We start from the raw sequence: 25,276 nt of genomic DNA on the forward strand, positions 1-25,276 counted from the left end.
GCAGTGGCACGATCTCGGCTCACTGTAAGCTCTGCCTCCCGGGTTCACGCCATTCTCCTGCCTCAGCCTCCCGAGTAGCTGGGACTACAGGTGCCCGCCACCATGCCCAGCTAATTTTTTGTATTTTTAGTGGAGACGGGGTTTCACCATGTTAGCCAGGATGGTCTCAATCTCCTGACCTCATGATCTGCCTGCCTCGGCCTCCCAAAGTGCTGGGATTACAGGCATGAGCCACCGCGCCTGGCCTTCTATTCACATTTAAGGGAGTTTTTAAGGCTAGGCACAGTGGCTCACACCTGTAATCCCAGCACTTTGGGAGGCCAAGGTGGGTGGATCACTAGAGACGAGCCTGGCCAAAATGGTGAAACCCCGTCTTTACTAAAAATACAAAAAAAATTAGCTGGACGTGGTGGTGCACGCCTGTAGTCCCAGGTACTCGGGAGGCTGAGGCAGGTGAATCACACTTGACCCCAGTAGATGGAGGTTGCAGTGAGCCGAGATTGTGCCACTGCACTCCAGCCTGGGTGACAGAATAAGACTCTGTCTCAATCAATCAATCAATCAATAAAGGAGTTTTCAAATTAGAGTAAGGAATAAGTAATGAATTATGTTCACATTTGCTAGCAGATCATAGTCCTGTCAGTTTATAAAAGCTACTGTCTCAGCCTCCCAAGTAGCTGGAACCACAGGTACACACCACCACGCCCAGCTAGTTTTATTTTTTGTAGAGATGGGGTCTCACTACATTGCCCAAGATGGTCTCAAACTCCTGGGCTCAAGCTATCCTCCTGCCTTGGCCTCCCAAAGTGCTGGGATTATAGGTGTAAGCCACTGTGCCCAGCCAGCCGACTACATTTTATGACTTATAAGCTGAATCCTCACAGCAGTCTTGGCAAGACAGGATTGTCACCCCCACTTTGGATGGGAAAACCAAATCTCAGAGGAGAAAATAATTTGCCAAAGGTGACACAGCTGGCTTGGTGCCTGAGTCCATGCTATTTCTAGTCCATGCTATCTGCCTCATCTCCATTTTAAATACAAGCTACTAGACGCTTCTTAAACACATCTGAACGCAGTACAGTTCCAACAGATGCCCACTAATCTTGTCATTTTCAAACATTCTAGCAGTCCAGATGCCTCCTTGAATAAGCAGATTCCTTGAGGATAGGGCTTGTGTCCTTGTCTCAGGATGTGCCCTGGTCCCAGTAAGACAGACACAGCCATCTCTTAGCAAGAGTGTCAGTCCCTGCCATGTCCACAATGGCGGTCTGGGCCCTTTTACTGCAGTAAGCAAGCACAGGGGTGCCACGCCTCCTCAGAAAAAGCCTTTGCAATGAGGATTCTCACCTCCTCACTCACTGAGCTTGCCCTGCCCCTGCTGCAAGCTGCCACCAGGGCGGCACTCTGCACAGGTTATGAATGACGTGCCCATTGTGTGTCTGCCCAAGCTGCTCCTACCAAACCTTTCCCTGCCTCCTGATCAAGTTCCAGAAGCAGCTTCCAGCTCCTCCACTTACACTGGTGGCCCAGCTCTGTTTTCTCCCTTCCACGTCTACCCCATAAGCACTGCCTTGCCCTGGCTCCCTCTCACCATCTACCAACACAGCTGCACAGTGTACAGAACACATCTGTGTGGATTCCGTGCCACTGTCATGGAAAACACCTGCATATTCACCCCCAAGGTATGAGAAATAATGATGGGCCATAAGGATCTAGGTCTTTGCTTTGGGATTCCCTCCCTCCAGTCTATTTAGCCCCAGGGCACATGGCAGCTCTCACCCCTATCGTTTTCCTAACTGAAGTGGTTTAAGAGGAGTGACCTCCTGCAACAGAAGATGAAAGGCCACTTTACCTTTTTTAGCTCGAAGCACCCGCCCTAGCCTTTGGGCTTCCTGACGCCTGGAGCCACCATGGGATGAGATCTGAATGAGGACATTTGCTTCCGGCAGATCAAACGAGGTGTCACCTACCTACAGAAACAAGTTGGAAGGTTTTTATACATGAGGGGAAAAAAAAAAGTCAACTGATCCAGAATTTAAATAAGTTCTGTAGATAATTTTGAAACATAATCACTCTTTTCTCCTCTTTATACCAGGGTCTATCTGATGCAGGCAGAGAGAGGTGAAGCAATAAACCTCAGAAAGGCATCTCTGGGTCTCCAGGACCTTGTGTGAGTTCTCCTAAGAGTCATCCTGAAGAATTAATACCAGGCATCAGTGACATTCAGTGCTGGGTGCCAGGAGCCCAGAGATGAGAGGGCCCTTGAACAGAGACTGACTTTGAGTCATTCATTTTTTTGGCTACAGAAATATGTCTCCACAAAACCATCCATACTCTTACCTGTTGGCCACTGACACCAGCAGCACACGTGGGATGTGACCTGGGAGGAACAACTGCCCCATATGGAATTCTGACTGTAGGTGGATTCCTCAGCTCTGGGGCTCCAAAACATCGAGGTTCCCAGCCACAGACATGAAGGTTTGGTGCTTATAAGCGCCCAGCCACAATCACATAAAATCTCATTTCTTTTTTTTTTTTTTTTTTTGAGACGGAGTCTCGCTCTTGTTGCCTAGGCTGGAGTGCAATGGCACAATCTCAGCTCCACTGCAACCTCCACCTCCCGGGTTCAAGTGACTGAACCCTGCTGCCTCAGCCTCCTGAGTAGTTGGGATTACAGGTGTCTGCCACCACACCCAGCTAATTTTTGTATTTTTAGTAGAGACGGGGTTTCTCCATGTTGGCCAGGCTGGTCTCGAACTCCTGACCTCCAGTGATCCACCTGCCTCAGCCTCCCAAAGTGCTGGGATTACAGGTGTGAGCCACCGCGCCCGGTTGTAAAATCTCATTTCTTTTGTGCTTTGGGTCTGTCTTAATCTGAATGACTATTCTAAACTGTGGGGCTACAGCTTCTGATTGCAGAGTAAACCATCCCTGAGCTGGGCCTGCGCAAGTCTGTGCTGACATCCACCACCCATCATCAAGGGACACCAGGAACCAGGACAAAGGCTGCCGCGACACACAGGATCTCCAACTTGTAAAGAGAACTTCATCTAAATGCCTACTTTTGCCAGAGTAGGAAATGAACTTTTTTTCCTTTTATAAATAAGGAAATACAACTTAAAACTTCTACATCCCCAAAAGAATTGGAAAAACCTCAAATAGCCTTTATAGATTATCCATGATGCATGCAAATCCTCAGTCTGCTCCTTCCACTAACCCCAGGCAGTGCCCCCTATCCCTGGACATGTCGGAAATGAAAACATGCATGAGAAGTTCCTTCAGCAGACATGAATTCACTGTCCAGGAATCATAGTGTACCCCCCAGGTCCCCAGAGTGCTAGGGGCCTCACCTCCACCCCATATGCCACACAAACCTTGGATATGAAGATGGTGTTAATTTTGGGGTTGTGCTTGAAATTCTGGAGAATTTGCATCCTTTCCCCCTGAGACGTAGGTCCGTAGATATAGGGTCTAGAGAAGAATGAAGCTGTGTTAGACCACAGAATAATGCCTCAGTTATCTTGAAAACACATCAGAGGGAAAAAGGAGCTCAGGCTAGCTCTTCTCAAGTAGAAAGCCCTCGTCATGTAGGAATATCGTTACACCCAAAAAAATGACTGGCTACAGATGCACCTCCCAGCCTTCCCCACTGATTCTAGGTTTAGGCCCACCATTCTCTTCGGGATTCCCTCCTTTCCATTTTTCGTTTTCTTTTTGGACTATGCTTTTTCCTGCTTCAACATCTCTCACTCTCAGCACAGAGTCTATACAAGGAGCATCTCCACATTTCATGAAGCCCAAAGAGAGGTGCAAAGAAACCACTGCTATTTCCAAAAAAAGGCTGGAAGCAACTGTTTGCCAAGACACAGGCATGCTCCAAGAGATAAGCAGAAAGGAGAAAAGTGCCCTTCAGCCATTTTTGTGCTGATTTCCCATAACACTAAGTTTTAAAAACTTCTCTTTAATTTCTAGCTCCCTGACAGGCGCGGTGGTTCACGCCTGTAATCCCAGCACTTTGGGAGGCCGAGGCGGGTGGATCACCTGAGGTTGGGAATTCACGACCAGCCTGACCAACATGAAGAAACCCCGTCTCTACCAAAAATACAAAATTAGCCGAGTGTGGTGGCGCATGTGTGTAATCCCAGCTACTCGGGAGGCTGAGGCAGGAGAATCACTTGAACCGGGGAGGCAGAGGTTGTGGTGAGCCGAGATCGCGCCATTGCACTCCACCCTGGGAAACAAGAGTGAAACTCCGTCTCAAAAAAAAAAAAAAAAATTTTTCCAGCTCCCTGCCAAAGGGCACAACCCTATCAATGAACTCAATGGTTATCATCCCATAGCATTGGGAATGTCACACTCCTTCCCTCTGTCTTGGAATGTGACGGTGGACAGTTTTTGTAGCTTCCCAAGAATCATAACAACAGTGATGATGATGATGACAACAGCAAAGACAATGAAGACAAACTACAGGTACGCAGGACCTACCAACACCAGGCATTGAGCTGAGTATTACATTAAAAAAAAAAAAAAATCCAGCCAGGCGCGGTGGCTCACACCTGTAATCCCAGCACTTTGGGAGGCCGAGGTGGGTGGATCACCTGAGGCCAGGAGTTCGAGACCAGCCTGGCCAACATGGTGAGCCCCCATCTCTACTAAAAATAAAAAAAATTAGCTGGGTATGGTGGTGGGCACCTATAATCCCAGCTACTCAGGAGGCTGAAGCAGGAGAATCACTTGAACCTGGGAGGCAGAGGTTGCAGTGAGCCAAGATCGCACCACTTCACTCCAGCCTGGGCAACAGAGTGAGACTCCGTCTCAGAAAAAAAAAAAAGAGAAAAAGAAAAGAAAAAAATCCAGCCAGCCCTGCCAAGATTCCTCAGCATTGTAAAAGACAGGTTTCATGTTCCCCAATTTACATGTGGGAAACCAAGGGTCAGAAGCCTGAGCAGGTGGAACCTGGGAGTGGCTGCTCCACTGCCCAGGCCCGTTAGCACCCAGAGCAGTGCCCATTAATGGATGTGCCTCAAAGAGCAAACCCCTTGCCTGTGGGGAAGCTGGATAGGGCCTGGGCAGCTGCACACCCAGGCTGATGGCCTCTGGTTAGCCCAGTCACAAGCTGCCTTGCCTTGATCCAGAATGTCCCGGCCACCACATAATTTTATCATTTTCTATGCATGTCATGCAGTGAAAAAGGTTAGAAGTCCCACTCGTCAGAACAGCCTGACTCTTGATACCCAGGTTTTTAGGTGGTTTTCTCCTCCTCCATCACCAGGAAAAACTACTTGCACAGTGGGGAGCCCTCAGTTTCTAAAGGTTCCCCCACACAGATGAAATAGAAGGAAAAGCACCCTCTAAGTGGAGAATGTCACATTTACTAAATACTTACAAGCTGCCAGGCACAAGAATCCACCCCCCACCATCAAGGGACACCAGGACCCAGTACACATTGGGTGGCAGTAGCTCCATGTGACCGAAGTACAAAAGGAGTTCAGAGGTAAACAACTTTCCCACATCCAGTCTGTCTGATCCCAAAAACGATGCTCTGCCCACAGCCCCACACTGCCATATAACCCTAAGCCTCTCTTGCAAAGTGCTTTGGTGATACCAATGCCTTTCTTATGAAGGCTGGGAGGAGCCAAAAGCTTCGAGAATCCCCACCACACACGAGCAAAGAATGGAGCAATGCCCGAGAGCCACAGGATCACTTTTATTTTAAAGGGTGGGGTCTCACTATATTGCCCAAGCTGGTCTTGAACTCCTGGGCTCAAGTGATCTTTCTGCCTTGGCCCCCCAAAGTGCTGGGATTATAGGCATGAGCCACTGCGCCTGGCCCGCAGGATCATTTTAGAAGCGAGAAAACCAAGAAGAAAAAACACTACTTCATACATTTAAAGGCCAGAGACACACAAAAAAAGGTAAAAAGTACACATTGTAATGATCATTCTAGTACACAGGAGACAGCCACAATCTGCTGCCCTTCACTGTGACAGACTGGCTTGGAATTGACAGTGCCAGGCAAATTAACGTCCCTGCCCAAGCAGATGCTCGGGAGGCTGCGGCTAAGGCACAAGCCTCAGGAGTGCTGCAAATGTAGGTGGGGGAGGCCCCTGGAGTGAGGCTCCAGAAGACTGGAGGAGCATTGCTGTGGGAGGAAGGATGGGGAGAGAATAGTTCTTAAATAAGGCAAAGTAAATACAGGAACTGTCTCATTGCCCTGCTCAAATTGGCACTAATGTGACAGAACACAAACCCACAAAGAAAACAGGAGAAGAAATAACAGCAGATGAGAGAAGTGGGTAACATTTCAGAAGCTGAAAAGCAGACAGATGCAGGCACAGTACCTGAGCTAACAGACTAGAGAAAGCAGAAGCTGGAGCCAGCAGGAGGGAAGACCGATACAAAACCCGCCGCCTCTGTGTCCTCTGCAGCACGCAGGAGGGCTCAGGAACTAGTCACCAGTTGCCTGCGAAGGTGGGGAGGTGCACAGGAGGACTGGCGGTGTGTGAGTGTGAGGAGCAGTTGGGTCCGGCCGGCAGCAGGCAGGCCACCTCCACTGGTGGGGCACTGGAGGCTTATTCTCCAGGGATGCCCGGCAGAGATGAGGGAAAAGGCAAGACTGAATGCAAAGATTCCACAAGCCCTCCTCTTCCCCTAACACACGGTGGTGCCCAGGGGACTGAAAAATTCCTCACTGAAGAAACCGTCCAGCCCAAGAGAAAAGTCCTAGAGATACTGGCATTTGGCAACCTCCTGAAGAAATAGCCAGGCCCTGCCCAGCCACTCTGGTGAGGTCCACAAGCTGGCAAACCCACTAAGCCACACAGAAAGGCCTGCCAGGTTTTCAGTGACTTTAAACCAAAAAAATACAGTCAAGGATTACCAAAACTCAGAAAGACTCAAAAGACAGGTAAAAACAATTAAGACAAAAAAATGAAGAAAAGAGACATGGCAGGAAACAGATGGAAGCTTCAAAAGTTTTCAAAGCCTCCGAGAAGACACTCTATTCACAAACAAAACAAGAACAGTTACCAGGAAAGAACTCTCAGAAATTAACAAGTCTCAATACAAGGGTTAGAAGACAAAGAGATAAAAAAGTAGAAAAAAGATAAGCAAACTGGAGAAGCTGTTCAGAGGATCTAACATCTGATGAATCAAAATTCCAAGAAGGGAATACATAGAGAAAGTGATTAACAACAAAAAAATAGAAATTCTCAGAACTGAAGGACACGAGTTTCCAGATGGAAAGGATATACTGAGTGCCCATCACGATGAAAGAAAAAACATTAAGAATATCACTTTGAAATTTCCAAAAAGAGAGAAGATCCTACCAGTCTTCAAGGGAAGGAAAACGCACAGCCACCACAGCAGACAACACACTGAGAGGAAGCAAAGGGCATCAGACTGCCAAACTGCTGCACTGGAAGCTCCAATGTTAGTTCTAGGACCTGGCCAAACTACTGATCAAGTGTAAAGTCGAGTAAAGACATCTGTAAACATGTGAAGTCTCCAAAGCTTCTCCTCCTACATCCTTTCTCTCAGGAACCTACTGGAACATGTGCTCCATCAAAATGAGTAACCAAGAGGGTGGAGACTTCAGGGTGCGAAACACAACAAAGAGGCCCAGGGAAGTCATGGGGTAGTGTCCAAGGGAAACCCCATGGTAACAGCTGGTGGTGTCTCTAGTCCTAGACAGCAAGCAGGCCAGAACAGAGTAAGCGGATGGAGTGCTGGTGGGGATCCCACTGGGGAAACAGAAAAACAGAACTGAGAAATTACCTGACCCTACTGAGTTTATGGTTATGTGAAGACTTTGGAGGGGAATAATTATTCAATGCACAGAAAACCAAGCAAAAACAATGACAAGGCAATTATTAACTCCAAGGCAAAAAAACATTTACAAAACAGAAAATGTAAGGCCGGGCATGGTGGCTCACACCTGTAATCCCAGCACTTTGGAAGGCCGAGGCAGGCAGATCACGAGGTCAAGAGATCGAGACCATCCTGGCCAATATGGTGAAACCCTATCTCTACCAAAAATACAAAAATTATCCAGGCTGTGGTGGCGGGTGCCTGTAGTCCCAGCTACTCAGGAGGCTGAGGCAGGAGAATCACTTGAACCCACAAGGCAGAGGTTGCAGTGAGCTGAGATAGCGCCACTGCACTCCAGCCTGGCAACAGAGCAAGACTCCGTCTCAAAAAAAAAAAAAAAAAAAAAAAAAAAAGGAAAATGTAATAGTACTCTACAGCTCTGCCTGAACATACTTACACAGTCAAAATAATGTAACTGAATATTAAAGTAACCCCCAACTTGTGCTATTCCCATATTGGGAGAATGGTAGGAGAGAAAACAGGAGTGGGGAGAGTGGTGTATGTAAGAAAGCTAAACCCTCAACTCCTACAGTAGGAAGTTAATAGGCAATTTCTATAACTGATCATCAAGAAATTACTACATAAGCTATTGCTTAGAAAGATGAAGGCTGGCCAGGTGTGGTGGCTCATGACTCTAATCCCAGCACTTTGGGAGGCCAAGGCAGGAGGAACTGCTTGAGCTCAGCAGTTTGAGACCAGCCTGGGCAACATAGCAAAACCCCATCTCTACAAAAAACACAAAAATTAGCTGGGTGTGGTGGTGCGTGCCTGTAGACCCAGCTACTCGGGAGGCTGAGGTGGAAGGATTGATTGAGCCCAGGGGGTCAAGGCTGCCGTGAGCCGTGATTACACCACTGCACTACAGACTGGGTGACACAGTGAGACCGTAACTCCAAAAAAAAAAAAGGAAAAAGGAAGAAAGAAAGAAATATGAAGGTAAACAACAAAAAAGAGTCAAAAGCGGCTGTCTTCAAGGAATAGAATTGTGGGTGGGAAAACAGAAGCAGGGAATTGCTGTTTTTCACAATAATCTAAATGTTGACTTGGATTAAAAAGTCTTTCTAAATTAAATAAAAGTATAATTTTAGAAACTTAAGAAACTTAATCTTTCTATGAGTTTGTCTTCCCTTCTATAAAATGGGAACAACATTTTATATGGCTGAAGTGAGGATTAAGTAAAACCTATGTATAGTACCCATAGCACATAGCTTGACCTGTCTCCATAGAGGGCCTGGCCTTCTGCAACACTTACAGCACCTGAAGTCCTGTGTCACTGTAGGAGCAAGCGCAGACCTCTTCCTCCTTACTTGGCAGAGCTTTACAAGAGCCAGGTTTTAAGCACAAATATTTGGGTGGAGCCATGGGTTGATGAGGATACTGCGTGGGCATTTCTAAGCTCCTTCCAGATGCCAGTCCGTACTTGGGATGCCAGCCCCGCCCATCTTGCCTTCCCAGCCCCTAGGCCATCCAGTCTGGCCTCCTCTCCACCCACAGAGCTCACACAGCCCAAAGCTCCAAATGCCAACTCCCACCCACCTTTGGAGCCCAGATCTTCCATGGGGCCCCACCCAGCTCAGTCCAAGTCTCTGCTCCCTGTTCTTTGGGCTCAAGGTGACTAGCCCCCCTTTTCTCTATGCTCTAACCTCTGACTCCAACCACCTACTTTAGGTCTTCCCTGGTTTCTGAGACCAGGGCCACAGAACAAGATCTTTGGAGCCCAAGAAGTTCCTGAGAGAAAAACAAAAAAACGAAAAAACAAAACAATAGCCACCTTCTGCACTCTCAATGGGGAAGAGAAACTGGCCTGGAGGAAGCTCCAAGTTTTCAATTCTTACTTGTTCAGTCGAATGGCATATTCCTTTAGGGCAAACACATTGTCAGCAAAGACAATAATCTTGTCATTCCTCCTTTCATGAAACTTGATCAGAAACTGGCAAGCTCTAAATTTGTTGGGGTTCATGGTGTACAGCAAGATTCGTTTCTTGGTTTTGATTGCCACATATTCCCGGTAAAATTCAGGAGACATAGGGCACCAGACCTGTAATACAGTAAGAACCAGGGGTCATTTTACAAGTTTAAACATCACACAATTAAAAACTTTTGAAGACCTTTCTCTAGCAGAATTAGCTTTAAAACAAAACCAGTCAGGTGCAGTGGCTCATGCCTGTAATGCCAGCACTTTGGGAGGCTGAGGCAGGCAGATCACTTGAGGCCAGGAGTTCAAGACCAGCCTGGCCAACACAGTGAAACCCAGTCTCTACTAAAAATACAAAAATTAGCTGGGTGTGGTAGTGCATGTCTGTAATTCCAGCTACGCAGGAGGCTAAGGCAGGAGAATCACTTGCCCAGGAGGCGGAGGTTGCAGTGAGCCAAGATCACGCCACTGCACTCCAGCCTGGGTGACAGAGTGAGACCCTGTTTTAAAAAAAAAAAATGCTATGTGAATTAGAAATCAGTACAACTGAAAATAAATGCATGCACAAAACTAAACCCAACCTAATACCTCCTATTGAACTGGACGTTTTCACATGTCAACTGCTTAAAAGATTTTTAAATGCAATCATATCCAGGGAGTTATTTTCACACCAGCTGCAAGTGTGTGAAACCAGATTCTCAATCGGTAGTGTCAGCAATTCTTCCATTTAGGCCACACTTCCACACACGAGTCAGCACTGCTACTGAGTACCGCCACCTCTTCACACACTTCCCAGCAGGGCCGGGAGCATATCAGTTAGGCGCTTGGGGCTATCAGAGCAAAGCCCTTTGCTGCCAGGCTCCCAGGCAGCACTGTGGTATCAGGGGCCTTCATTCATCCTTGTGCCCTGAATGCTAATCCTCACCCACAGAAATCCATGACTGGTAAACCCCATGGCTAGGAAAAAGAATCATCACAAATTCAGGGGTATGTGAGATATGTGACAAGGCAGAAGATATGCGGCAAGTGGGTCTAGTACCACCCAACCACAGGGTGACTGAGGATCCTGTATGAGGTAGTAGCAGGTGAGCCTAAGTCCTGACCTGTGTCTGCCCATGAGGAATCGATCTGATCACTCCCCTGCCCATAGGAGGAGGCCCTTTCCCAGACGCCCCCAGCCCAGGCCCAGCTACCTCAGCACACTGGACTTTGGCGATGTAGCCATTATTCTGCAGCTCCATCCAGTTTGCTTCGTAGAGCTTAGGCCCAATCAGAAAATTTAAATCCACAATTTTGTCATCTTCGCGGACGAGGGTCGCAGTCAAACCCAGCTTACAGTGGGCCTGCACGATGGTGAGCACCCTTCGGAACATCTTGGCTGAGGAAACAATGGGAGCATTCACACTGTCACTTTTCTTTCTTATTTTTTATTTATTTATTTTTAAATATTTTTTGTAGAGATGGGGTCTCATTATGTTGCCCAGGCTGGTCTTGAACTCCTGGCCTCAAGCAATCCCCCTGCCTTCGCCTCCCAAAGTGCTGGGATTACAGACGTGACCCACTGCACCCAGCCTACACTGTCACTTTTTCAAATGCTCATAGCTGTGCAACTTAACACTGGCTTATGACACCATCTGAACTAACCCTCGGGTTTCAGGACCACAGAAGCTGGCTCTAGACAAGAATGACCAGGCAAACGCTTCACCATCACTTTTAGACCTGTCCAAAGGAAAATGAAAAGGAGAACAAGAGGGTGAAATGAGCTTAAGGAATCTCCAAGTTAATGAATCCCAGCATTCCCCTCACAACAGTTATCAGTAGAAGTGCAGATGGCAATTTGAAATACAACCTGCAATACTTACTATTAATACCATTAAGCTCTAAATTACACAAAGAATTTTCCCCTAAAACTTGTACCCAGGTTACTGAAAAGAAAGTTGACAATCTAGGGAGAGGAAGAAATGAAAGAAGCCAGCTCTGCTCAGCTTCCCATCATTTTCCCAGAAACTGAGAAGAAAGCGAATCCCACGGGAGTGATGAAACTCCAGGAACTGTTCACCCAAGCCCTCCGGCCCGCCTTAGGAAACTCCCCTCTCCAAACTTTACCAATTCAATCACTTTGGTCAACCAGCAACCTCTTTTTCTTCCTTTCTTTTGAACATTATAATTCTCTCTGGTTTATCAAATAAAATAAACACATAAAGGGTATGAGTTATTCATTTTTAAAAAACCTAATTTATGGATTTCCACGGGCTCACCTTTTAAAAATTCTAATACTCTGAAGCAAGGTTAAAATGTTTGAGTCATGCTTATCTTACAATATAATTGAAAGTAGGGCTAATGATATTTCAGAAGTAAATAGACACAAAAATCTAAGGAAAAAGAGGCCTGAATGCACCAAAACACAAAGACGTTCACAGTGAAATAACATAGGGTTGCCTAACTCTAAGTAAATGTTTAGTTTTTACATCTACATGGTTTGCACACAACACCACATGCAAACACACACACACACACACACACACACACACACAACACAGAAAACAAAATCAGCTCAGGGTTATGTCTAAGGAAAGACTGTGCTGGCTCCAAAATACAGTAGCCAAGAACCTCAGACCAAGCTCCCCATGTTAGAGGGAAATGGTAGTCAAGGCAATGGCTACACCAACCCAGTGTGGGCCCCAGAGAGGCAACACTGGGGGACATACTAACCCAAGACAAGGATAAGGCAGGTAGGACTCTGCTTGGACACCCGTGACCCCGTCACACCCCTCTATTACACTCTCCTACAGCCCTGACAGCTGTCACAGGTGAATAACTCACAGCATACTACTCAATATATTTTTACAGACATGCAGCTGTGGAACCACCTAGATCAGGATATAGAGAACCAGGCACCCAGAGGTCTCTCCCCTGACCCCTTCTGTCAATAACTAGCACTCTTCCTTGAGGGAAACACTCCTCTGACTTCTGAGAGGGGTCTGCCTCCTTTCTGAACTTTGCATGAATGAAATCATAGTATGCACTTTTGTGTGTGGCTTGTATCACTCAACATTATGTCATGGTTGTCATTTGGCATTTATTTGTGTGGTTACTTGGCTGTCCCTTCCACTTTGTCTCCAGTGCCAAGTACAGTGCCTAAACTTAGTAGGTTCTCAATAAATACCTGTAGAAATAATGAAACTGGCACAGTACCTAGCACACAGGAAGCACTTAATATACACAAGTACCATAATATGAATCATTAATAAAAAGGCATAACAGAGCTCCTTTTGAAAAATCTGTAAAACAGCACAGCAATCTTTATCCTTTGAGATAAATCTCAAAGATTGATCACTCCACCTAACCCAACACAGCAGACGTTAAGACAGTCAGGAGACTTACTGTGATTTCCTAGCATTCCCTTATTTAACATTTGCTCTCTGGGACAATGAGCATGGCCAGGCCACTGGGCTTATGGGGCCTGTACTCAAAAATCCCTTAGAGTTTGTTGGTTTCACTCCGCAACTCAACCAAAGACTAACTCATCCAGTGAACTAGATGAGAGAGAGACAAACTCACAGACATATGTGAGTGTGAGATGCACCTTTTTGTACTTGTTCATCAGATAACCAATCCCAAATCTGTGCTGTTGTCCCCTGGAACCTGGGACCTGGGGCTTGGGTTAAAGAAAAACATGAACGTGTACCAAACATATAGTCAGACAGAATGCCTCAAGCCCTGAACACAGCTTCCAACCAAACTGCTACAGAACAATTCCAGACTCCTTTGTGGGTAGTGATTCTCTGTACCATCAATTTTCAATCCTAGCAGACCCAATACCCACCCTTCCACCTTTTTTCTTTTGAGTTTTTAAATTCTCACAGTAAAACTGACTTGGGGCGGGGGGTGGGGGGGCACGTCTATGCATTTTAACATATTTACATTTTTGTAACCAGCACCACAATCAGGGTACAGATAAAGACAGCATCCCCCAAAATTCCCCTGTGCTCTCCTTTAGAGTCATCCATCTCTGACCCCCCACTTCTGGCAACCACTGATCTGCTGGCCAGCACTATACTGTCGTTGTATAAATGAAATCACATACTATGGAAGCTTTTGAGGCTGACTTCTTTCACTCAGCACCATGCTTTTGAGATTCATCCAGGTTGCAACATGCAGCAAGTTTGTTCTTTTTCACTACTGAGTAGTGTTCCAGTGTATGGATGTACCACAGCTTGTTTATCCAGACACCCACTGATGAGCACCTGGGTTTTGGATATTATGAACAGAGCTGCCATAAACATTCGTGTACAGGATTTTGTGTAAACCTCTTTTCATGTATCCAGGATACACAGGAATGGGACTGATGGGTCATGTGGTAATTTTATAATAAATGGACAAACTGTTTTCCACAGTGACCGTACACTTTGCAATCCATCCCTCCAGGAATGTGTGACAGTTCAGTTGCTGTGACCTCATCAGCACCCGCACATCAGTATTTTTTATTTTGGCCCTTCTAACTGGCATACGGGAGCATCCTGTGGTGGGTTTAAATCTGCAGTTCCCTGATGACTAATGAGGTTGAACCCTTTTTCAAGTGCTTTTTTGACATATGTATATCCTTTTTTGGTGAAATGTCTATCAATTTCTTTGGCCTATTTCTTAACCTTTTTGCCACGGCCTGAATGCCTAACAGGAAACTCAAATTCACACATCTAAAGCCCAACTCCTGATAGTCACCTTCCAGACCAGCTCCTTTGAGAGTGTTCCCCATCTCAATTAATGCCCACTGTATCCTCCCTTTGTTCAAGCCAAAAACCTTAGTGTCATTCTTGATTTCTGATTCCACACCTGACCTGTCAATTAAAGCTTCACAACATATCCAGAGTCGGATCACGCCTTCATCCTTACTGGTTCACACTTCTTGGGATTCCACAAACTCACCTCACCGCTTCTGTCTTGCTTCCTTCAGTCTATTTCCAGCACAGCAACCAGGGCAGTATTTTTACAGTGTGAAGTCAACTCATGACATGCTCTGCTCAAATCCCTCAGATGGCTTCACACTAAGAGTACAAGCCAAAGTTCTTGTCGTGGCCTACAAGGTCCTACAAGACCTGCCCCAATACCGCTAATCTTCCTCAGCCTTGACTACTGTTCCTATGCTCTCCTCTGGCCGCATGGCCACCTTGTGCTGTCTCACTATGCCAAGTACTTTCCCACAGCAGGGCCCACACCCTGGGCTTCCATCAGAAAGACCTCCAAGCCCTCCCTGGCCAGCTGTGAACATCTCTAGGTATCTCCAGAAACCCATCAGGGCTGAAGAGCTCTCATGCACAGAAAGAACCAGATGCTGGGGCCATTTTGACATTTTGAACACTACCTGTGAAAATGCCTCAGATTTCATTTTGTTCATAGTAACCTCTATTAGACTCCTTAATTTACCCTAATCTGTTCATCTTTATTTTTTTTTTTGAGACAGAGTCTCACACTCTGTCACCCATGCTGGAGTACAGTTGCACAATCATGGTTCACTGCAGCCTCAACCTCCCAGGTTCAAGTGATCCTCCCACCTCAGCCTCCTCAGCAGCTGAGACCACAGGTGCACACCACCACACTTGGCTAATTAAAAAAAATTTTTTTTGTAGAGACATGTCTCACTATGTTACCCAGGCTAATCTTAAGCTCCTGGGCTCAAGCAATCCTTCTGCCCTGGCCTCCCAAAGTGCTAGGAGACTACAGGTGTCAGCCACCATGCCCACTCCTAATTTGTTAATCTTAATCCCTTAATCTGTTTTTATCAAAAAAGATTCGCCCAAAAAACTGTACAGCAATAAAAGGAACAAACTACTGATAAATGCTAAGGCACAGATGAATCATTACGGGAAGTGAAAGAAGCCAGACATAATATATATTGTATGATTGTGTTTATATAAATTTTCCATAAAAAGCAAATCTATAGTGACAGCAGTTCAGTAGTCATCTGAAGCTAGATAGAGAAACAAAGATTGACTGCAAATGAGTAAAAAGGAAATCTAAAACTGGATCATGGTGGCCGAATGCAGTGGCTCACGTCTATAATCCCAGTACTTTGGGAGGCCCAGGCAGGCAGATCACTTGAGGTCTGGACTTCAAGACCAGCCTGGCTAACATGGCGAAACCCTTTCTCTACTAAAAATACAAAAATTTGGCCAGGTGTGGTACTTTATGCCTGTAATCCCAGGGTGAGGCTGAGGTGGGCGGATCACCTGAAGTCAGGAGTTTGAGACCAGCCTGACCAACACGGAGAAACCCTGTCTCTACTAAAAATATAAAATCAGCTGGGCGTGGTGGCGCATACCTGTAATCCTAGCTACTCGGGAGGCTGAGGCAGGAGAATCACTTGAACCCGGGAGGCAGAGCTTCCAGTGAGCTGAGATTGCACCACTGCACTCCAGCCTGGGCAACAAGAGCGAAACTGTCTCAAATAAAAAAAAATTAGCCGGGTGTGGTAGTACACACCTGTAGTCCCAGCTACTTGGGAGGCTGAGGCAGGGGAATCAGTTGAACCCAAGAGGCGGAGGTTGCAGTGGGCCAAGATCACACGACTGCACTCCAGCCTGGGCAACAAAGCAAGATGCCATCTCAAAAAAAAAAAAAAAAAAAAAAAGAAAAGAAAACTTGGATCATGGTCATGGTTGCACTGGTCCACAAATTTACTAAAACTCATTGGATTATATATTTACAAGGGGTGATTTTATTGTATATAAATTAAATCAATAGAGCAGCTTAAAAAAAAAAGGTTTGCCCATGATACTTGGAGAAGTAGGGCTTCTATTACATATTGACTAAGGATCAATATTCCGGGCTTCAAATAAAACACATCGCCACCATTTTGGGAAGGGCTTTTCAGTGCTCCTAACCCAGTTTTTAGAGGGCCATTAAAAGACAGATGAAGCTGAGCAGCAAAAGGAAGATGGAGGAAAGAAAATATCATTTTCTAAATCACTACTGAGCCAGTGATTAGGCAAACTGTGAATGTGAACACTCCTGCCTGCATCCCACTTAAGAATTACTGGCCGGGCACGGTGGCTCACGCCTGTAATCCCAGCACTTTGGGAGGCTGAGGTGGGTGGATCACGAGGTCAGGAGTTCAAGACCAGCCTGGCCAAGATGGGGAGACCCTGTCTCTACAAAAATACAAAAATTAGCCTAGCATGGTGGCAGGTGCCTGTAATCCCAGCTACTCAGATGCTGAGGCAGAGAACTGCTTGAACCTGGGAGGTGGAAGTTGTGGTGAGCTGAGATCGTGCCACTGCACTCCAGCCTGGGTGACAGAGTGAGACTCCCCCTCAAAAAAAAAAAAAAGAACTATTAAAAGCTTTACCCAGCAAGCCAGCAAGTCTTTCTAGCCAGTTGGGTGGGCTACACAGCAGTCCCTTTCCCAACCTAACAACTGGAAATTGGTTTGTCTGTTCAGCAAGTGGACAGCTCAGCTCCAGCCTGCTTACCTGGTATGGTGTGCACTTCATCCAGGATCATGAGGCCCCACTCCTGGGTCTTGAGCCACTCCATGACTCGCTCGGCCTCCCAGGACCTTTTGGTGGTGTGGCCCAGCATGGAGTAGGTGCTAATGGCAACGGAGCAGCCGATGGGCTTGTCCTTGGCATCGGAGGTGAACCGGCAGATCTGGCTGTCGTCAATGGTGGACCACATCTTGAACTGGGCTTTCCACTGCTCCACAGAAACAGCTGAGTTGCCCAGCACCAGACAGCGTTTTCTGACAGTGCATGCAGCAGTCACACCAACCAGCGACTTTCCAGCACCTACAAGAAACAAGAGTGCAATTCCACCCAAGGACAGGTTGAAATGAAGGACAGGGACAGGCAGAATGACTCACAAGTACAGCAATCTAGGAAAATGTCTTGTAACAGTCCACATAGCTGACATCTGAGCGACACACACTGCTCCAGCCTGTTTTCTTCTTTATAATGAGGAGACATGCCCACTTCACATACATATGTGAGAATTGGCAGGCGCTGGGGCCTACTGTAGCACTTTACACACATCTCATTTAAATGTCAAAATCTCAAAACAAACCAGTGAGAAGAGAAATGCCTGTTATTGTTATTTTAAAGATAGAAAAACCTAGCTGAGCCACCGTGGCACGGTGGCTCACACCTGTAATCCCAGCACTTTGGGAGGCCGAGATGGGTAGATCACTTGAGGTCAGGAGTTCAAGACCAGCCTGGCCAACATGGTGAAACCCTATCTTTACTAAAAATACAAAAAATTAGCCAGGCATGGTGGCGGGTGCCTATAATACCGGTCACTTGGGAGGCTGAGGCAGGAGAATATCTTGAACCCAGTAGGCGGAGGTTGTGGTGAGCCAAGATGGCGCCACTGCACTCCAGCATGGGCAACGGAGCAAGACTCTGTCTCAAAAAGAAAAAAGAAAGATTGAAAAACTAAAGCTGAGGAGTACTTTACCTTGCCCACAGCCACGGGACAGTGAAGCTACTGGGTCCCAGCATGCCTGGCCCACAGAAGGAGGCACTCGGCAAAAGACCACTATTATTATTACACAGCAAACGGGGCTGAGAATTCAGGGATGCGCTATGTGTGTACAGAGAAAATGAAATTCCAGGAGCTTCTGAGTTTACTACCATCCACCATTTGAAGATCAAGAGAAAAATCAAGCTTTTCCATTAAACAGAGATCCTTCCTTTATTATAAAAATACACTGTGAGTTACCAGGAATAAACGTAAATAAAAAAAATTTGTAAAGTGAAATAAAAAAGGAAAACAACATCAAAATAACCCTTGGAGTTTTGGAAAAAAAGAACCTCCCCTTCCCTGAAGACCTTGCCTCTGTAAGTCCTCAGTGGGGTCCCAAGGTGAGTCTGCTGTGGTCTCTGGCCAAGAAGCTAGGCTAGGACCTGACATTACTGGGATAAGTGGTCAAACAGGTGCCCAGGGGGCCACTCCTGCCTTTCCCTGGACCTGCACACCATCCTAGTCATCCAGGAACACCAAAGTTTCTGTGCTAGGGAGTCTCCAAATACACAACCCCTAAGGCTGATTCAAGAACAAGAACCTAACCCCACTAAGTGCAATAGCCCCTTGCCATCATTACAATCTCACCCCTCATGTGCTCTAATTTTTCTTCGCCGACTCTAGCACCACCCAAGATTGTACACATCTGCTTACCATCTGTCTCTTCCCCAGAAGAGTGAGCTCCATGAGGTCAGAAGTGTTGTTCTAGCCACCATAATACCCCCAGTGTCCAGGCCAGGGCCCATACACAGCAAGCACTCAAATATTTGTCAAGTCATGAATCAGGGAGTCACCTGATCTTGGCTTTTCAGCAAGGTGTGATTTAGGGAAATGTGCAGAGAGAAAGCGGGAGGCAGCTGGCAGATCCAGACACAACAGCCTGGCCACCTTCTTAACTCTGGTACCACTTACCGCAGGGAAGAACAATGACCCCCGAACGTGCACGCCCGTTTCCAAACATCTTTCGCAAGCTCTTCTCCTGATAGGGTCTGAGGACAGCTGTGGGCTTTAGGTCAATGTTGATATCAGGGTTGACAGAATCATTCCGGAAGTCATATTCTGCCAACAGAGGGTACTCCAGGTGGATGCAACGTTTCTGGAGTTCCTCAATCATTTCCTGGAAAGAGGGCACAAAAGGGGTTTTAAAATCTTGTTACTGTGCTCAAAAACATTACATCTTCTAAGAGGTCCAATGGTCAAAAAAGTGGCATTCTATCTAAACTTCTACAATTTTAGATCTTGCTCAGTCAACAACCGGGATAAAGCACAGAAAAGCAACCCAGACTAACAACACTTTGAAAATGAAATCTAATCAGCAGGCAAAATTGACCTTCAGGCACCATTTCTCACATCTCCTCAGGAACCTGTGAAGACCAGCCTACCAGCCTGAAAAAGAGGACACTGGGACTTTAACTCCATCAGGAGAAATGATGCCATGGCTCACAGATAATAAAAAGGAGAAAGCAATTCAGGGACCAACAGGGACTCCTTCCTTTCACACAGACTACAGGCAGAGTCGACACATGGCTGGGCTAGCTTCTAACAGCAGCTCAGTGAAGGAACCAGGAGGAAGGTACATTCACTAACCTGCTTGACTTCAAAAGACACTGTCTGTGTCTCTTCTTCTTCTTCTTCATCCTTGTCCATTTGCTCATAGAAGTCAAACAGGTCCATGGGGATGTCAGATTTACCCTGTGGATCTGTCACTCGGGAAGTGGAGGGCCCACCACTGCTTTCAGCAGTCTTAGAAATCTGTGAGAGAGGTAGGTGCTGAACGTGCACACAACATTTAATTCTGCTGTTATCAAGCAATGGGTGAAGTTGTAAAGGGTAGAACCAGCAGGGCTGCTAGGTTGTAAGTGCTGGGTTAAAGACACCTGAGAGAACTGAAATCCTAAATGCCTGCCCCCACCCAAGGGTGGCCCAGGAGTCCACATACGGCAGATTTGCTTGTGAAAGTCTCTGTGATGAGCTCAGTGGCCTCCCCTTCAGAGTTTCTTAAGCGGCATTCTCGGATCACGGGGTCCTGGAGAAGATGCTGGATTACATCAGGGTGGGAACTTTCAACGAAGTATCTGCAAGCAGGGGAGGAAGAAGGGGTCTACTGACCAGCAGGTACCTCCTGGAGATTCCACTGCTCATTCAATTAGATGGTCTGGAAATACAAGCCTCATGACTCTCCCCACAACCCTTCGCCAAATCTGTACCATGAGCTGCCGGCCATGATTTAACATATGAGGGTTGTGGGCAAAGCCCCACTTTGAGGTCAAGTAGGCAGGGGCCTGAGCCCAGTTCCACTGCTAGAGGAAATACAGTGGCCAGTGGACGAGTTTCCAGTCTGGGCCACATCTCTTGTTTCTCTCCTCTTATCTGTGCTTCACAGAAAAGACAGCATAAACATCAGGTCCTTCCCATATCCCTTTATTCCTGCTGGTGCACAGAGAGTGACAGTGCCTTGGGACAGGCCTGTCACGGAATCTCTTACCTGTTGTGCTTCAAGACCAGCTTGACTTTTCCATAGCTGACAGTACACAACTGCAAATACAGATAACATCCAACAGGTAAATGTGCAGCTAACTCAGAACACATTCATTACTGGTCACATCTTACACCTACCAACCAAGTGAAAAGTTCATTTTACTTCAGGGAAACCCAACTTGCAATCCTAAAGTGGTCAGATCTGCCTAAACTGAGCTTTTTCCATTGGCCTCTGCTTTCTGAGACCAAAATCTTCCTCTTGCCTGGGTAATTCTGATGCATATCCATTAAGTTATAAAACGCTGCTTAAAATCTTGCATTCTGCCTTTCCTCTCTATTCCCACAGCCCCCACCCTAGCCTAGAGAAGACCACACCAGTATTACTACAACTCCACAGAGTATGTGCACAGTAATTGCGGCTTAAATAAAATGCAAAGCCTCTTCACCAATGCTCCTATTTCCCCAAATAGAATGTAAGCATCTTGATGGCAGAGAATACAGCTTAAATCCTCCCAGGTTCCCAACCACCTTTAGGAAGGAATACAGTAGAGGCTGTGTGGCAACAATAAAAATTTGCCACTCAGGCCAGGCACGGTGGCTCACACCTGTAATCCTAGCACTTTGGGAGGCCGAGCCAGGTGGATCACCTGAGGTCAGGAGTTCGAGACCAGCCTGGCCAACATGGTGAAACCCCATCTCTACTAAAAATATAAAAATTAGCTGGGCATGGTGATGGGCGCCTGTAATCCCAGCTACTTGGGAGGCTGAGGCAGGAGAACTGCTTGAGCCCGGGAGGTAGAGGTTGCAGTGAGCCAAGATCGTGCCACTGCTATCCAGCCTGGGCGACAGAGCAAGACTCCGTCTCAAAAAAAAAGAAAAAAAAAATTTGCCAGTCAGACTTTGAGGGGCTGCCTATCCCCGCTGTTGTCCCTGATCCACCACTACAGTGCACCAACACCTACATCCCTGCAGGCAATTCGCAGCCAAGACCAGGCAGAGCCACAGTGTTGGTACAAGGTCCTCTCCTTGGGCACGCTTTCTTTTTTGTTGTTGTTCTGAGGCGGAGTCTCGCTCTGTTGCCCAGGCTGGAGTGCAATGAATGGTGAGATCTCAGCTCACTTCAACTTCTGCCGCCCGGGTTCAAGTGATTGTCCTGCCTCAGCCTCCTGAGTAGCTGGGATTACAGGCACCCACCACCATGCCTGGCGAATTTTTGTATTTTTAGTAGAGACAGGAATTTCGCCATGTTGGCCAGGCTGGTCTTGAACTCCTGACCCCAGGTGGTCCACCCACCTCAGCCACCCAAAGTGCTGGCATTACAGGAGTGAGCCACTGCACCTGGCCGGGCACGCTTTCACATCACAGGAAAAGAGAGTTCTCTCCAGGACTCCTGCAGCTTCTCTGGGACTGGCTGCAGTACCATACTGAATTCCTGTGGCACTCTTCTGCCACTCCAGATCCCAAGGTCTGAATCTGACTCCTTTTGGATCAGCCAAAGGCAATGAAAGTCACTGTCCATCTCTTTTAAATGGCATTCACCCATCTCGCAGAAGAAACCTAGCATGTTCAACTATTAATCACATGGAACCCTCTTTGTTTTGTCAAAAACATCTGAAGTTGTTTTTGACTTTCCCTCATGGAACTTGCTGACTATTGGTCTCCTGCAGATACTTAGCTTTAGACAGAGTTTACCACCTGTGTTAGTCAGCTTGGGCTGCCATAATATAATTCCAGACTGGGTGGCTTCAACATTAGAACTGTATTTTCTCAGAGCTGTGGAGGCTGAAAGTCTATGATCAAGGTATCAGCCGATTCAGTTTCTGGTGAAGGCTCCTGTCCATGGACCACCTTCCCATTGTGTACTCACATGACAAGAAGGGCAGGTGAGAGAAAGCATGCTCCGGTGTCTCTTCCTACAAGGACACTAATCATATCGGATCACGACCTCATTTAGTCTTAACTACTTTCTTACTCCAAATACATTACCATTGGATATTAGGTTTTGAAGACAAAATTTGAGGGGAACACACACAATTCAGTCCCCAGCACACTCACTTTGGGCTGCATTTCCAAATTCTCCCTGGCTACAATGGGCCTGAATTAGTAGCCCCTCTGTGTTAATACCCACAGCTGGGAGCGGCTCATGAGAAGCGTGGCCTCACCCAGAACACAATGCTGGATCCAGAGTGTAGCGGCTGGGGTAATCAGTCGTTATGCTCCCCATGGGAAATCTGAATGGCACACTCTCATGGCTGCCACAGGCTGACAACATGGAGCACCTATGCCCATTGTTACATTAGCAGGGCAGGTGGAATTGCTGGTCTCAGCTGTCACTTGCCTTAATAAACTGCATAATTCCATCAGGGACTCCAGTCTTGCTGAGCTTCCTGAGGTACTCGGTGATGTCACTGGTTTGCAGCCCAACGCTGACAGCTGCATACAAGGAGTAGGCAGTTAGTTTGTACTCATGCACATGGGTTGGTCGGCACACTGGCTCTGCAATAGCCACCAAGAAGTCTTGGGCATATTTGTAAACTGGAGAGAAGGCTTCCAAGAAGATATGGCCATCGGGAGCCTGAGAGATACCAAATGGACAAAACAGACAAGGAAACATGAGTTGCAGAGACTACTGGGCTCTTGCCCATATCATTATCAAGAAAGAATAAGCTGCCCAACACCACAGATATTCTTGCAAGCACTCCTTCAGACAACTATGGGGCCTGTTACTTTAATCAGATACAGAAGAGTAAAGAAAAATAGAAGAAAATGTTTCCAAAGTCAACAGCTGTTTCCTACTATTCTGCACAGAGAAAGCCCATCTTACTGGCTATCCTCAAGTTACCTTTTGGCTAGATTTCAACTAAATGTATAACATTATTTTAAGTAGAGCAAACGCTTGCTACCGAACATGTCTTCCATTACTTGAGGAAACAAACTGTTACATGATAAATGCTATTTATTCGGCAGATAAAAGGATTCACTACATGGGGTAGGGCTGGGGAAGGAGTGAGAGTAAACCGAGGGGTTAGAGCTGTTGGAAGCCCAGGTCCGGCCGCCACACGTGTGCGCAACTGCTCGCTGTTGCCTTGGGCTGTTCCAACGTGTGTGGATGAAAATTCTCTCCCGGCCAGTTCTAGGGGCAGTATCCTGAATGTCAGTTTTGACTCTGAGGATGCCCAAGATTTAGCTGCCGCTCCGCACACTCCTGGGCCCTGCTAATAAGGGCATGCTTACCACCCAGAGGGGCCTGGAGGTGTGGTCGTCCTTCAGCGGCATTTGCAGCCTGTAGTCCTTGGCTCCATATTCATCCACTTTGGTGCCTGACTCATCCACCTGCTTCCCCGCCGCCGAAGGAACCGCTTCCTGAGGGTCGTTCCCCGGGGCGTCCTCTTCATCATCCTCTTCATCCTCATAGTGCCGCTTCCTGGATTTCTTCTTGTCTGCAAGATACCAACACAGAAGTAAGCCCAGCAGGAGCCTAGGGTTCCCTCCGCACCGCTTGGCAGCATTTCACCTGCGCCGCCGCAAACTCCTAGCTAAGAGCCACCTGCATCCCGCAGGCGTTGCGCCCCTCACCCGTCTCCCCTAGGCCGAGTTCGCTGGGCTGCGCCCAGGTCCGGCATCTCTCCCGCCCAAAGGCCTGTCCCAACGGGGTGCGCGCGGGAGGGCCAGCAGGGTCGGCCGGCGCAGAGGCCCGGAGCAGCTCCGAGGCAGAGCGGGGGGCAGGGCCGGCGAGGGCAGTCGTGGCTGAGCGTGCCCGCGCCACGTCTCACCGCGGTCCGCTCGGTCTCTTTTGCCCATGGCAGCTACAGCAGCAGAGAGAAGGTGACCGTGCTCCCACAGGCCCGCCGCGGCATCCGCTCTGGGGGGACTTCCGGCTCAATCCGGAAGCTCCTTGTTGTCCACACAGGATGTCCCGCCTCTAGGCGCCGTGATGGGGGTGGCTGGAAGAGCGGAGAGCCAGCGACAGCCGATCTGTTAGCTCGTGCGACCCAGCAGCGGGGGTCCTCCACTGTTCATTTCTCTACAACTGAAGGAAAATACTGTGTGTTGAGCACCCGTGTAGTGCGCGAATTAAAGGCCTCATCCTTCTGGAACTTAAATTTTAATGAAGCCATGTGGGCAATAAATGTGTGTGAGAGAGAGAGAGAGAGAATGTGACCTGAGTCCATGGGTAAGGAAGTATTCTTTTTTTTAATTAAAAAAAATTTGGCTGAGCACGGTGGCTCACGCCTGTAATTCCAGCACTTTGGGAGGCTGAGGTGGGTGGATCACTTGAGGTCAGGAGTTCGAGGCCAGCCTGGCCAACATGGTGAAACCCCATCTCTACGAAAAATACAAAAAAAAGTAGCCAGGCATGGTGGCACACGCCTGTAGTCTAAGCTACTTGGGAGGCTGAGGTGGGAGAATCTCTTGAACCCAGAAGGTAAAGGCTGCACTGAGCTGAGATTGCACCACTGCACTACAGCCTGGGCGACAGGCCGAGAGTTCGTCTCAAAA

The 25,276-nt window shown here is 47.4% G+C and overlaps 1 protein-coding gene and 1 long non-coding RNA gene across 9 annotated transcripts in view; one reads left to right on the top strand and one right to left on the bottom strand.

The window, feature by feature from the left end:
• Positions 1-24,684, bottom strand: part of ERCC3 (ERCC excision repair 3, TFIIH core complex helicase subunit) — a 36,970-nt gene extending 12,286 nt beyond the window's left edge. Inside the window, exons 1-12 of one of the 8 annotated variants that reach the window (XM_016949674.4) lie at positions 24,550-24,684; positions 24,011-24,216; positions 23,115-23,351; positions 20,784-20,833; positions 20,238-20,373; positions 19,886-20,050; positions 19,211-19,415; positions 17,254-17,568; positions 10,978-11,162; positions 9,705-9,907; positions 3,375-3,471; positions 1,853-1,970 (exon numbers count right to left, since the gene is read on the bottom strand). In XM_016949674.4, the coding sequence (XP_016805163.1) occupies positions 1,853-1,970; positions 3,375-3,471; positions 9,705-9,907; positions 10,978-11,162; positions 17,254-17,568; positions 19,211-19,415; positions 19,886-20,050; positions 20,238-20,373; positions 20,784-20,833; positions 23,115-23,351; positions 24,011-24,216; positions 24,550-24,577 (1,945 nt within the window). In that variant the 5' untranslated portion in view covers positions 24,578-24,684. Of the gene's footprint in view, positions 1-1,852; positions 1,971-3,374; positions 3,472-9,704; positions 9,908-10,977; positions 11,163-17,253; positions 17,569-19,210; positions 19,416-19,885; positions 20,069-20,237; positions 20,374-20,783; positions 20,834-23,114; positions 23,352-24,010; positions 24,217-24,549 lie in introns of all 8 variants that reach the window. The other 7 variants (XM_063791040.1, XM_016949673.4, XM_063791039.1 and 4 more) reach the window with 7 other exon arrangements.
• Positions 24,685-24,691: 7 nt separating this feature from the next.
• The window catches only part of LOC107973761 (uncharacterized), a 73,270-nt gene continuing 72,685 nt past the window's right edge, over positions 24,692-25,276 (top strand). The window contains exon 1 of the long non-coding RNA XR_001716176.4: positions 24,692-24,950. This is a non-coding gene — a long non-coding RNA (uncharacterized LOC107973761). The remainder of the gene's footprint in view (positions 24,951-25,276) is intronic.

This window comes from Pan troglodytes, chromosome 13 (genome assembly GCF_028858775.2).
Source record: "Pan troglodytes isolate AG18354 chromosome 13, NHGRI_mPanTro3-v2.0_pri, whole genome shotgun sequence".
NCBI lineage: Eukaryota > Metazoa > Chordata > Mammalia > Primates > Hominidae > Pan > Pan troglodytes.